Source organism: Leucopleurus acutus (assembly GCF_964270905.1).
Source record: "Leucopleurus acutus genome assembly, chromosome: 7".
Lineage (NCBI taxonomy): Eukaryota > Metazoa > Chordata > Mammalia > Artiodactyla > Delphinidae > Leucopleurus > Leucopleurus acutus.
The window spans coordinates 17,605,831-17,619,996 of record NC_139150.1 but is presented as its reverse complement, the minus strand read 5'-3'; the positions used below and the strand labels follow the sequence as shown (position 1 = coordinate 17,619,996).

The 14,166-nt window shown below is 41.7% G+C and overlaps 1 protein-coding gene across 4 annotated transcripts in view; it reads right to left on the bottom strand.

Moving 5' to 3' along the window:
• ASTN2 (astrotactin 2) overlaps positions 1-14,166 on the bottom strand; it is a gene marked incomplete at both ends in the record, with an annotated part of 917,251 nt that overhangs the window by 149,727 nt on the left and 753,358 nt on the right. For all 4 annotated transcript variants that reach the window (XM_082842116.1, XM_082842118.1, XM_082842117.1 and 1 more), the window contains 2 exons: positions 5,723-5,871; positions 7,419-7,552. In XM_082842116.1, the coding sequence (XP_082698242.1) occupies positions 5,723-5,871; positions 7,419-7,552 (283 nt within the window). The remainder of the gene's footprint in view (positions 1-5,722; positions 5,872-7,418; positions 7,553-14,166) is intronic.

Genomic DNA, 14,166 nt, shown 5'->3' with positions numbered 1-14,166 from the left:
AGAGGCCGCGACAGTGAGAGGCCCGCGCACTGCGATGAAGAGTGGCCTCCGCTCGCCGCAACTAGAGAAAGCCGTCGCACAGAAACGAAGACCCAACACAGCCAGCCAGCCATCCATCCACCCATAAATAAATAAATAAATAAATAAATAAATAAAATAAACAAAATTTAAAAAAAAAAAAAAAAGAATCCACCTGCGAATGCAGGGGACACGGGTTTGAGCTCTGCTCCGGGAAGATCCCACATGCTGTGCAGAGTAACAAAGCCCGTGCACCACAACTACTGAGCCTGTGCTCTAGAGCCCGTGAGTCACAAGTACTTTAGCCCATGTGCCACAACTACTGAAGCCTGTGAGCTTAGAGCTCCGCAACAAGAGAAGCCACTGCAATGAGAAGCTCGCTCACCATGATGAAGAGTAGCCCCCGCTCAATGAAACTAGAGAAAGCCCACGTGCAGCAATGAAGACCCAATGCAGCCAAAAATAAATAAATTAATTAATTTAAAATAAATGTTTAAAAAACCAAATTGAACTTCCTAAGATGAAAATTACAATGTCTGAGACTTCCCTGGTGGTGCAGTGGTTAAGGATCCTCCTGCCAATGTGGCAATGCAGGGGACACAGTTTCGATCCCTGGTCCAGCAAGATCCCACATGCCCCAGAGCAACTAAGCCCATGTGCCACAACTACTGAGCCTGTGCTCTAGAGCCCATGAGACACAACTACTGAGCCTGCGTGCCACAACTACTGAACCCTGCGCTCCTAGACCCCGTGCTCCACAACAAGAGAAGCCACTGCAATGAGAAGCTGGTGCACCACAACAAAGAGTAGCCCCCACTTGACACAACTAGAAGAAGCCCACACACATCAATAAAGACCCAAAGCAACCAAAACTAAATAAATAGAAAATTACAATGTCTGAGTTAAAAAAAAAAATCACTGCATAGATTAACAGTAAATTAGATACTGCAGAAGGCAATGAAGACATAGCACTAGAAACTATCCAAAAGGAAACAAACAAAAAGAAATAATTTTTAAAAATGAAAAGAGCGTCAGTGAGATAAAGAACAATTTCAAGTGGCTGAATACATATATTTTTAGAGTCACTGAAGGAGAAACAAGATGGAGAGAGAGAAAAATAATGGCCCCAAATTTTCCAGATGGGCTAAAACAGTAAACCCATAGATCCAAGAAGCTTAATAAAGCTCAAACACAATAAATTGCTAATGTAAGCAAGACACAGGAGCAACATCTTTAAATTACTAAAAGAAAAATGTGCCAATCTAGAATACTGTACCCAGCCATAATAGCTTACAAAAGCAAAAGCAGAAAGAATTCATCATTAACAAACCTGAAATACAAGAAATAATAAAATATATCCTTCAGGCAGAAAGATAATGAAATCAGATGAAAATATGGATGTATGCAAAAGAATAAAGAACACCAAAAATGTAAGTACATGAGTAAACAATAAAACTATTAATTAAATATACTTAAAGGATAATTACTCTTTTAGGAAAATAACAATGAATTATGAAACTTATGTATATGAGTAAAATGTATGACAATATAGCATAAAGACTTGGAGGAGAGAAATAAAAGTATACTATATAAGGTTCTTTTACTGTATATGAAGTGTTAGAATAGCACTTGAAAGCACACTGTGATATGTTAAATATAAATATATAAACCCTAAAGTAATCACTAAACTAACAAGAGTTATAATAAATCAACAAAAGAAATAAAATGGAATGATAAATACACTCAATCTAAAAGAAGATAGAAAAAGAGAAAAAAGGAAACAAAGAAAACTGAAACAATAGAAAACAAATAGCACAATGATAAACTTAAACCTAACCACAACAATATCATATTAAACATAAATGGTCTAAACACCCCAATGTAAAGATAACAATGCCAGATTGGATTAGGAAAATAAAAAAAAAAAGAAAAAGAAAAGAATAAAGACCTAAATACATGCTGTCTACAAGAAACCCATTTTAAATATAACGGCACAAGTAATATAAGAGTAAAAAAATAAAAAATGGTAAATCATTCTAACATTAATCAGAAGAAAGCTGAGAAAGTTATATTAATACCAGAAAAAAGATTTTGGAGCAAAAAATGTAACATGGATACAGACAACCATTTCACAATGATAAAGGGATTGATTCATCAAGAGCATATAAAAATTATAAATGTTTATTCACTTAATAACAGAGCTTCAAAATGCATAAAGTAAAAACTGATAGAACTATAAGGGGAAACAGATATATCCACAATCATCATCAGAGGTTTCAGTACCATTCTTTCAAGTATTGATACAACAAGAAGACAGAAAATCAGAAAGGATTTAGAAGACTTGAACAACACAATCAATCAATTTGATCTAACTAGCACTCATAGAAAAACTCATCCATAAATAGAAGAAAATACATGATTTTAAACTGGTCACTGAAAACAATGATAGACCATATCCTGTGCCATAAAACCAGTCTTAACAAATTTAAAATGATCCAGCAACACCACTCCTGGGCATATATCCAGAGAAAATCATAATTCAAGAAGATACATGCACCTCAATGTTCATTGCAGCACTGTTTACAATAGCCAAGACAGGGAAGCAACCTAAATGTCCATCAACTGAGGAATGGATAAAGAAGATGTGGTACATATATACAATGGAATATTACTCAGCCATTAAAAAGAATGAAATAATGCATTTGCAGCAACATGAATGGACCTGGAGATTATCATACTAAGTGAAGTAAGTCAGACAGACAAAGACAAATATCATATGATATCACTAATATGTGGAATCTAAAAAAAAATTATACAAATGAACTTATTTACAAAACAGAAACAGATTCACAGAGTTAGAGAACAAACTTATGGTTATGGGGGAAGGGTCACAGGGAGGGATAGATTAGGAGTTTGGAATTGACATATACACACTGCTATATTTAAAATAGATAACCAACAAGGCCCTATTGTACAGCACAGGGAACCCTGCTCAATATTCTATAACAACCTAAATGGAAAAAGAACTTGAAAATACGTATAACTGAATCACTTTGCTGTACACCTGAAACTAACACAACTTTGTTAATCAACTATACTCCAATATAATACAAAAATTAAAAAAAATAAAATGATTAAAGTCATAAAAAGTGTATACTCTGATATAGTGGAATCAAATTAAAATTCAATGACAGAAAGTTATCTGAAAAATCCCCAAATATTTGGAAATTAAGTAACATGCATCTAAAGAATCCATGGGTCAAAGAAGAAAACAAAAGGGAAATTAAAAGGTATTTTGAACTGAATGAAAATGAAAACACAATTTATCAAAAATCTGTGGTAAGCTACTAAAGCAGTAATTAGGGAAAATTACTTGTCTTACAAGAAAAATCTCAAATCAACAACTTCAGCTACCACCTTAAAAATCTAGAAAAAAGAGGAACAAACTAAATCTAAAATAAGCCAAAGAAAAGAAATAACAAAGGTCAGAGTAGAAATCAATGAAATGGAAAACAACAGCAAAGGTAGGTGAAATCAAAGCTGATTCTTTGAGAAGATAAATAAATTACACAACCTTCTTTCCAGATTGATCAGAAAAAAAAAGAGATGACAGAAATTACCGATATCAAGAATGAGAATGATATCAGTATAAATTCCATAAATATTAAAAAAAATAACAGAATATCACAATTTTTTGCCAGTAAATTTTATAACTTACACAAAATGGATAAATTCTTTGAAATACACAAGGTACCAAAATCACTTAAGAAGATATTCATAACCTGAATAGCCCTATATCTATCAGAGAATTAAATTAGTAATTAAAACCTTCTTACAAGAAAAGCTCCAAGCCCAGATTATTTCACTTGTGAATTTTACCAAACAATTCTTTTTTAATACATTACTAATTCTACCTAAACTCTTTCAGAAAACTAGAAAGGATAAAATATTCTGCAATTTATTTTGAGAGGCCAGAATTATCCTGACAGCAAAACAGACACAAGCATTACCAGAAAACTACTGATCAAAATACCTGACAAATAAGGATGCAAAAATCTAAACAAAATTTTAACACAATAAATCCAACAATATACACAAAAAGATAGTGCATCATGACCATGTGGGATTAATTTATTCCAGGAATACAAGGGTTTTTTTTTTAATCCTTTGAAAATGCATCAATATAATCTACCATATTAACAAACTAAGAAACATAAACTATGATCATTTCAATGGACACAGAGAATTCAACAGTCATAACAAATAAAGATTCAAGCACTGTGCTGGGAGTAGGACAGACTGGCTGTGGAACTTTGGGAAGGTCACAGACCTCTCTGGGATTCACTACTTGATCTATAAAAATGCGCCTGGTAATCATTCAGAGACTAATGTTAGCAACATGGCGGCATAAGAATTTTCACCCCCACCCCCCAACCCCCCCATCACCCCTCTAACAACCTCCATCAAAAAATCAATTTGAACCAATCCGAGTAATGGCATTGTGGGGACAATTTGAACCGAAAAATCAATTTGAACAGCTGTCCGTGCACAGAAATACTTCACAAGAACTAAGGTTTCTAGGTGAGGGATCATTGCACCTGGGTGAAGCACAAAACTAAGAAAAGATGCTTTGAGGAGGGTAGGAAAGATAGATTCACATTACTCTTATAACCTCTCCCCCAAGCCTGAGCAGCCCAGTGCAGAGAGAGAAACCGTCCCTGTGGAAGGAAAGAGAAAAGTGAGACCAGCTTCACTTTGCACTCCAGAGCCAGCTCCCATGGCTGTAGGTGGCTCCCAGAAGACTTCTGTGTGCATCCAGGACTCTGGCTCATCCCAGCAACTGCTGTCTCCAGGGGCTCCAGCAGCTTCCATGGCACCAGGCTCCCAGTGGGCTCCCACGAACCCAGGTCTCCAAGTCACCCTGACACCTGCCAGCTCCGAAGGCCCCCAGGTGATCTACACTTGAACCCGGGTTTCCGGCTGGGCCCAGCACTAGGCCAACTACCACCAGCTCAGGCTTTTGACCTACCCTGGAACCAGGTTGGCTCCCAGGCTCCTGACACTCCAGCACTCCAGGCCTGCCCTCATGGCTCAGCCTCAAGGCCAGCTCCCTCAGACCCAGGCTCCCCGCCTGCCATAAGCCAGACCAGCCCTGCAGACCCACCTCCAGGATGTCACAGCCTCCTGTATACTCTTTAAGTAAACTTAAAGCACTCCTTAAGATCTACTTTCTGCATCTTCTCCTGCATGTCTGAATAATTTCCAAATCCTCTTCCTTAGCATGAAAGACAACTATCTCAGTACATCTCACTAGAAAAGACAACTCCTTGAACTTCTTTATCTCAGTCCCAGAGATAATATATTTACAGATCAAGGTCTTCAAAAATGTAACCTGTAGGCCTTCCCAAGTAGAAACGGACAAATCCTTTTTTGAATTAACTAACACTTTAGTATATGACTTTGTGGATCCAATTTAGAGAATCAGAAATTCTCTACAAGTACAATTTGCTACCTCCCCCTGTAGAAAATCATACCAAAAAGCACACAGGTGTGGGAACTAGGAAACAAACACCAAACAGTGAAACTTCCCAGTGCCTTCCCAGTTCAGAAGACACCAAGTCTCCAAAGGTATTTAGAAAATCCCAGTTTCCCTCCTCTGTCACACCATCTCAACGAAAGAGGAAGTCTTGAACTTTCTACTTACCTGTGTAGAGGTCCGTATCCGTGTATTCATCCACTTTCTTGTGCTGCAGAATATAATCAGAGACCTTGGTCCCAATAGCTGGCTGGACATCTACCCACTCCAAGGAGACCACGGTGCTGGAGGGCTCTACTGCTGGGGAGAGCCGCAGCCTAGGGGGGTGACAGGGAAGGTTGTTTGTTTGCCAGCCAGTACTGTCTGGGCCCCAAGAGTTTGCACAGGTCAAGATTAAAAGCACAGCGTTCAGTCTGGCTTCAACCCACCACCATACCCCTTGTGTAGACTGAGGCAATTAATTACACCTCTTTCAGCCTCCGTTTCCTTGTTCACAATGGGGACAAGAAAGAGCCACCTTTTGGATCAATGTGGAATCCAGTAAATTAATCCAAGTACATAGTGTGTGCTCACAGCAAGTTGATTAGCTTTCCATTTGTTTAAACTATATTCTCAATGATGCTTCATTGTCAATTAAATTGGCAGTGCTTTCAAACACAGTCATCTGCCAACCTCTCTGCCATTCTCTTCAATCCCCCAGTATATCAGTCAATGCTTTAATATCAATACTCCCTCACAGCGGGCAGGGATCCTGGGGAATCCTTTTACAAAGCAAGAAATAACAGAATGTTTGAAGGTGAGAACTGGGGGGGAGGGGTCCTCTGAGAGAGGGAAGGGCAATCCCCCCATTTCATGGAAGGTGAAAGCAAAGCCCGGAAAAGGGGATGATCTGCACAAAGTCACACAGCAAACTGGGGACAGAACCATGATGGTGACTTTGCTTGTCCCCAGCCCAGATTCCTTCTCTCTTTCCACTATATCCACTAACTCTGCAAGGACTGTCTTACAATGGACCCTCAGTATTGGCTCCTGCCCAGACCTCCTCCACTCATCACACCACTCTCCCTCTTAATCACACTGCCCCAATCAAGAAGATCTTCCTTTACTTCCTCAAAGGGTGAGTTTCCTGAGTCAGGGCTCTTCCATGGGCTCTGTCTTTTTCCTGAAACACGTCTGTTGTCATTTGCTGCCTGGAAAACTCTGACTCTAATTCAGTTCTTCTCAGAGAGGCTTCCCAGACTATCTCCCTCTCCTCCAACTAAAGCATCCCCTCTTTGTTCTGTCCATTAGCACATCTTTGTTTTTCTTTCATATTTTTATTATTTAAATGTTTCAACGGTATCATGCTTTCCTGTCTTTGCTTCGGCACCTGTCCCCCTCACTAAACGGTCAGCTCCCTAAGTGCACAGGCTGCGCCTGTCTTGCTCATTTATGAATTCCCCAATGTCTGACACACAGCAGGTGTTCAAAACTTCTTTGTTGAATGAATGAACAATATAAAGTTTCTTAGAAAAGGTCCTACACTTTCTTTATCTCAGTAGTCCCAGTGGTCAACACAGAACTGGCAAAGCAGTAGTTAGTGCTCAGTAAACCTTTGCCGAATGGATGAGTGAAGAAAAGTAATGATGGCTGGCTTGGTGCTATTAAAATAGCACACACTGCAGTGTAAGTGTCTACCCCCGAGCCACGATTCCATTCTGCCAAAGCTCCCTGCTTTCTCAAAGAAGGAGGTAGGCCCCCAGAGACTTCAGGCATCTGGTGAAGCACCTTAGGAACAGAAGCAAGCCATGGCCTGCACTGGCAGGACAAGAGTTTGAGTCCATGGAAAGGGGTGGCCAGAGGAAGAGGGGCCATACATACGTACACCGGCTGCGGGAGAGGGCTGCAGTTGGGGAGCCCACTGGCATCAAAGGCGCTGAGGTCACACCTGCACCAGTCATCGATCACGTCCCCTTTCCCTGAGCACCAGTAGGAGCTCATCAGTGCACTCTTGAAGGCCTGGAATAAAGGAGGACAAAAGAGATGATTATGACAATGGTGGAGAGATGGAGAGTGAAGGTCCCAGTGGCCATGACAGTCACTGACCCAAGCTTCAGAGGAGCTCTCCTGGGCACAGGACACCATCTCTTACATAAAGCCCCAGCATTCTACCACCAGGTTCTTCTATTTTGAGCCATTCTCCACCCAACAGCCAGAAGGATCACTGAGACAGGATAGTAATAGCATCCACTGAGAACCTCCCCTGGGTCTGACACTCTACTCTAAGCATATTAACTTATTTCATCTTCAGTACCTTACACGATAGCTGTAATAAAAATTATCATTATTTCCCATTCTACAAACTGGAAAACTGGGGCACACAGAAGGTAAGTAATTTGTCTGAGGTTCATAGCTACTAAGTGATGGAACTGATGGATCTGATGGAACTGATGGAACTGATGGATCTGATCCAAGACAGTCTGGCTCCAGACCTTGCCCTCCTTAACACCTTGCCACACTGCTTCTTGTAGAAATCTGACCACCTCACCACCCTGCTTTGAAACTTTCAGAGGCTCCCCATAGCCCTCAGGATAAAGTCTAAACTCCATGCTCTAGCTCCTGACCACCTTCTTAGTCTCATCTCTCACCACTCCTCTGGTTTTCCTTTGCATGCTACCATCCACCCTCATGCAACCATTAACATTTCCACCAACAGTGAATTCCTGCTTATGAAAAGTGTGCTCTAAATCAGGAGACAGCAAAGTGTTTCTGCAAAGGACCAGACAGTAAATATTTTTGACTTTATGGCCAGGCAGTCTCTGCCACAATAACGCAACTCTGCCTTTGTAGCATGAAAGCGACACAAATTATAAATAAATGGGCATGTTTGTGTTCCAATAAAACTTTATTTACTAAGACAGCCGACAGGCTAGACTTGTTCTGAGGTACATTGTTTGCTGACCCTTGCTCTAAATGATGATTTATTGATTGATTATTATTATTTTGGCTGTGTTGGGTCTTCGTTGCTGCTGCGCGGGCTTTCTCTAGCTGTAGCGAGTGGGGGCTACTCTTCGTTGTGGTGTATGGTTTTCTCATTGCGGTGGCTTCTCTTGTTGTGGAGCACGGTCTCTAGGCGCGTGGGCTTCAGAAGTTGCAGAGCGTGGGCTCAGTAGTTGTGGTGCGCGGACTCTATAGCTCAGGCTCAGTAGTTGTGGTGCATGGGGTTAGTTGCTCCACAGCAAATGGGATCTTCCCGGACCAGGGATCGAACCCGTGTCCCCTGCATTGGCAGGTGGATTCTTAACCACTGTGCCACCAGGGAAGTCCCCTGATGTTCTATTTAATTGCAATGTGCTTCATTGTCTCTCTCTTTCTCTCTCTTTTTTTTTTAAATACATCCTGTCCTCTCTACTGGAATACTCAACCCCACCCCCACCTTGGAATCCAATTCACTCTTTTGGTCTCAGATGAAACCTTCTTTTCTATGGGAACCCTACCTTGACTTTCTTAAGCCTGTATCAGGCTCCTCTTCTGGACACCACAACACACTAGACCACACCTAATCATCACATTCCCTTGCCTATCTCACCCAACAGACTTTGATTCCACAAAGGGCACAGGCCATGCCTTGTTCACATGAGTGTTCCCATGGGACTGAGAACACTTATTCAGTCAATATTTACTGAATAAATGAACAGACACTGAAAAACTGATCATGAGGCTGAGGTTCAGATGTGCTTTATGCTTTCGTCACTCCATTTACACTGACATTTCAAGGCACTGGGGATTCAAAATGCTTGACAGCTCTTTTTCAAACTTGGGGATTCCAGAGAATGTTGATCTCTTACTCCTTTGCCAGGTAACAGACTACCTGCTTGCTTTCTTTTTTCTTTTAATTTTTTTTTTTTTTTTTTTTTTACCTTCTGTTTACTTTTCCAACTAAAGCTTCACAAAACCTACTACCAAGGACACTTGATTACGCAGGTGACACTTTTTCCATCTTGCATTTTTTTGGTTGTTCTTTCTTTCTTTCTTTATTTTTTGGCTGCACTGGGTCTTTATTGCTGCATGTGGGCTTTCTCTAGTTGTGGCGAGCGGGGGCTACTCTTTGTTGCGGTGCGCGGGCTTCTCATTGTGGTGGCTTCTCTTGTTGTGGAGTACGAGCTCTAGGCACGTAGGCTTCAGTAGTTGTAGCACACAGGTTCAGTAGTTGTGACTCGCGGGCTCTAGAGTACAGGCTCAGTAGCTGTGGTGCACAGGCTGAGCTGCTCTATAGCATGTGGGATCCTCCCAGACCAGGGCTCGAACCTACGTCCCCTGCATTGGCAGGTGGATTCTTAACCACTGTGCCACCAGGGAAGCCCTCCATCTTGCATTGTTGAAAAGACTCAAGTACAGCATGTTTGTGTAAAGTGGATCTGGGGTCTGCCTCCTTAGCTACTCAGAACACAGATCTAGAAGGAGTACGTGTGTATCACGGACACTACTGTGTAAGCCTCCAACACATTCCTCTCAGTGCCTCTGATGAGAAGGCTCCAATTATTCCTGCCATATGTCCTTACTCATATCCTCTCCAAGGGGTGAACAAATGATCCAATTTCTCCTGAATTAAGAATAGTGACCCAAAGAAATAAAAAGAATTATAAGAGCTAATGTTCATGAAGCATCTAATTATGCAGTGGAAGGTACTTTAAGGGCATTAAAGTGTCATTCTCACAATAGTCCTGAGACAAGATACTGTGATCTTCATTTACAGGTGAGAACTAGAAACCAGAACAGTGAAGAAATATTCCCAAGATCACATAGCAAGCAAATGATGGAAGCAGAATCCCAACCCAGATCTCTGTGACTCCCAAGCATAGGTCTTTTCTATTTAACCACTCAGGACAGTGGGGTTGACTCCAGGTAGGATTGCCAGATTCAGTAAATAAAAATACAGGATGCCCAGTTAAACTCACGTTCCAAATAAACAACTTTTTTTAGTATAAATATATCCCATTCAGTGTTTGCATATAAATTATGTGGGCCAGAGTCTGGCACACAATGATAGCACTGTTCTTACTACAAGTTAGAACCTAGGTTAGGAACAACATAGGTTCTCCTACTGGCACCAGAGGGGGCACTCTCATGAGGGCAGAAACCAGATGGGATGGGTCATGCTGACTGACAGATTTTCTTCTCCCTCCATTTGCCGGCTCCCTCTGATTTAAATTAACATGTACAACTGCTCGTGGTTTAAGATTCTGTAACATCTCCAGCTAGAGCTAAGGGCTTAATTATCATAATGGTGAGATCCAGGGCCATGGATGAAAGTGACACAGATGGTAAGAGATTGCCTTGGACTCCAGCAAGGGGAGGAGAGAGAACATCCTGTTTTGTGTACGTGTTTTTGTTTTTGCGTGTGTGCGTGTGTGTGTGGTTTTTGTAATCAATAGTCACTGGAGCTTGTGAAAAACAAAACAGGAAATCTCTCTGGACTTTGTGAGTTTCACCATCCAAGCAGCTCTTGGGAAGAAACATTGCCTGTGAGTCTCCACATCCACTGGCTCTTTCCCAAACCCTGAGGAACAGAACGGGGACTGCAGCAGTGGCCAGGCAAACCGTGGCTAGAGCTCAAACACACCCTGATAAAAGGCCTACATCAAACAGGGAGCCCTCGCAAGGCAGCAGAAGCCAGCATGCATCAGCTCAGGTTCACTCTTTTCTTACATCTCCAGTCCTTGCAACACTCCATCCCGAATCCAAATAGATCCCAAGGGAGGAACAGCATAGAATGTTCCAGCTTCCAGGGACTCCATAAATCATCTAAGTGAATCTGTTTTACAGATGCACATACAGTGGCCCAGAAATGCTAGTTGGCTGGCCCAAGGTGATAGAGCAACTTTGTGATGAAATGACTCTATTCCTCCATTTAATCCTCAAAATTACCCTTTGAGATGGGTGTCCTATTCCCATTCACAGACACATGGATGAGTAGGATTTGAACTGAAGTTCGCCTGAATTCTGGCACCCTGGACTTTCCCAGGTCGCACAGGAACTATAAATGCCAAGATTTCATCCAAAACATCCTTTTCAGCTGTTCTGCTTGTATCACGTGCTTATGTGTTGTTTGTTGTGTGCATGTGTGTGTGCCTGTGTGTGTTCTCAGAGGAAAATGAAACCTTACACTAGAGGCATTGTTGACTCCTAGCTTTTGAAAAAGTGAAGGCACTTAAGAAACAAATCCTGTACTTAATACAGGGCTAAGGGCTACATTTGCATGGTCATTGGTTTTCATGACAATGAAGGTTTGCATTTCCACTACTAGTGAATGCTTCCAACTTCTGGCTAATTAGCTAGCAAACCAAGCCCCTCAGGATGCGAAAACAGCCACAAAAATGTTAAGTAATCAAAATAAACTAGGATTTATTCTTGACTCCACTGTTACTTCCCTAATTGAACTTTGCATAAGTTATTTCTCCAGTTAAGCCTCAATTTGTCCATCTGTAAAATGAGGACACAGAAGTTTTATTTTGGAGGGTTTAATTAACTGAACTTCCTCCTCCATACTCCATGCCATCTAGTTGCTGAGAAAGATGATGGACAAGACCCAGTCACTAACTTCAAAGGACTCACAGTCTAGTGATGAAGGCGCACACAATTACAATTAATATGGTTGAAATGCTGTGAAGTAACATGCAGGAGGTTATGGGAATACAAAGGAAGAGGACTTTCCAGCTCTAAAAACTTTGACAATGTCTTGGGAATCTTAAACTTCAAGTTAACACTCCGTATTTGATTAAGATAGATCCTTGGGACCATCTATACAGAATGTCACTAAGCCTACAAATTAAATTCCATACTCTATACTTACAATGACTATTTTTTACACTGAAAAATTATACTCAGGGGCTGACACCAAATCTGCTATTTTTGATACGGAGTTGGTTCTGCTTTGTATAACCAAAAAGATGCCCTGAAGTCCTCACTCAAAGCTTCATGAATGTGTTATCTTCAGTACTAATAAGCTTGGTCAGGTGGTGCTCAGCCCATACCAATTGAGGAGATGAAAGGCCCTCTGGAGAAAGAAACAGATCGCCTGTTTGCCACCAGGCTTCCTTTTAGTACCTAACACAGTATCTAGCAGATAGCATAAGTCAGCCAATATTTGTTAAATTGAATTAAAAATTCACATGGAATGCTGAATGAAATGAATCAAGTTTATAAATGACAACATAAAGCCAGGAAAATGTGTGTGTGTGTGTGTGTGTGTGTGTGTGTGTGTGTGATGCTCTCCGTCCTCAAGATTACTTGTATCTCCCACATCAGTGAAGGACACTCCCATCAATTTGGTGCCTCCAGACAGAAACTGAGGGTTACCTGGGCTCCCCCCTCTACCTCATAACAGGTTTCAAACCAGCTTCTCTCCCCCAGCCCCATGGCTGTCTCCTGGGTGCAGGTTAGTAATGCCTCTTCTCTAGGCAATTGTCATAGCCCCTGGACTGGCCTTCCAGCTCCAGTCTTTTCCAGCACATCCTCTCCCAGCTTCCTAAAACATCACTGCCTATTCCACCCCCTTGCTTGCGCCCCTTCAAATACTCCACCGCCTTCTGATTGAAGCCTCTACTTCTTAATCTGATTGCAAAGTCCTCTTTGTTGTTCAGCCTGTGGCTTTTCTCCCATCTTCTCCTTACTGTTCCTACTCTGTGCACATGCCATCTTATAGGAGCGCACTGCTTCATACCAAGCCTTTGCTCATGTGCTTTTGTCTAAAATGCCCTTTCCCCACTTATGTTTCCTTGCTGAAATCCAGGAAACTTTTTGTCCACCAGGACCCCGTCACTTGAGAGATTCCGTCTCTCTCCTCTCGTTCAATTTTTGCACGTCACGGTCCCTCGCAATTTGCTTGTTTATGTGTACTTCTTGCTTATCAGACCGGGAACTCCTCCAGGCCAAGGCAATATATTTGATTCGTCTCTCTCTCCCCAGCTCCAACCAAAAGAGTCAGCACATTGTAGGGTCCCCCAAATATGTGTTAAATTCCACAGATATATGTAATAGGATGCTCGGCCCAAGAATAAACTTGCATACTTGCTGGGGTTTTTTTTTTCCAGCAAAAGAGATGACAGAAGTGCAGTTGGTCACCTTAAAAAGACTCAATTCCTTGATATCGTTGAAAAGGGGTCAGGGTGGTGTATGGAAGTAGAATCCCTTTTGGAGGCATTTGGGATTACTGCTTGGAGGAGAGTAGGTTGATAGTTCTTTGCCCAGGAAGTACTTGGGTCTAAAATAACATGCTCCTATGTTCCTAGAGAGAGATGGGAGGAAGGGAAGTGGGTGACATTCTAGTTTTGTAGGAAGACTAATTCCTGAGCCCACTCTGACCACATTTGATTGGTCAGGAGGGACTAGGATTGATGAACATATAGAAGGGTTGACGAGGACATCATAGCAGTGCTTGTGCAGAGGCAGAAATAGTCATTTACAACCTGGCGTGGACCTCTCGGATAGGATCTACCTGAGCCACCTGCCATTCAGTCATCAGCACACCCCCTAGAGTGGCTATAGGAGATGCGAATCACTCATTGCCCTGGTAGTTACAGGAGTTGGAGACCAGGGGGCTGGAGCCCCCATTCTTCGGGAAAAAAATAAGT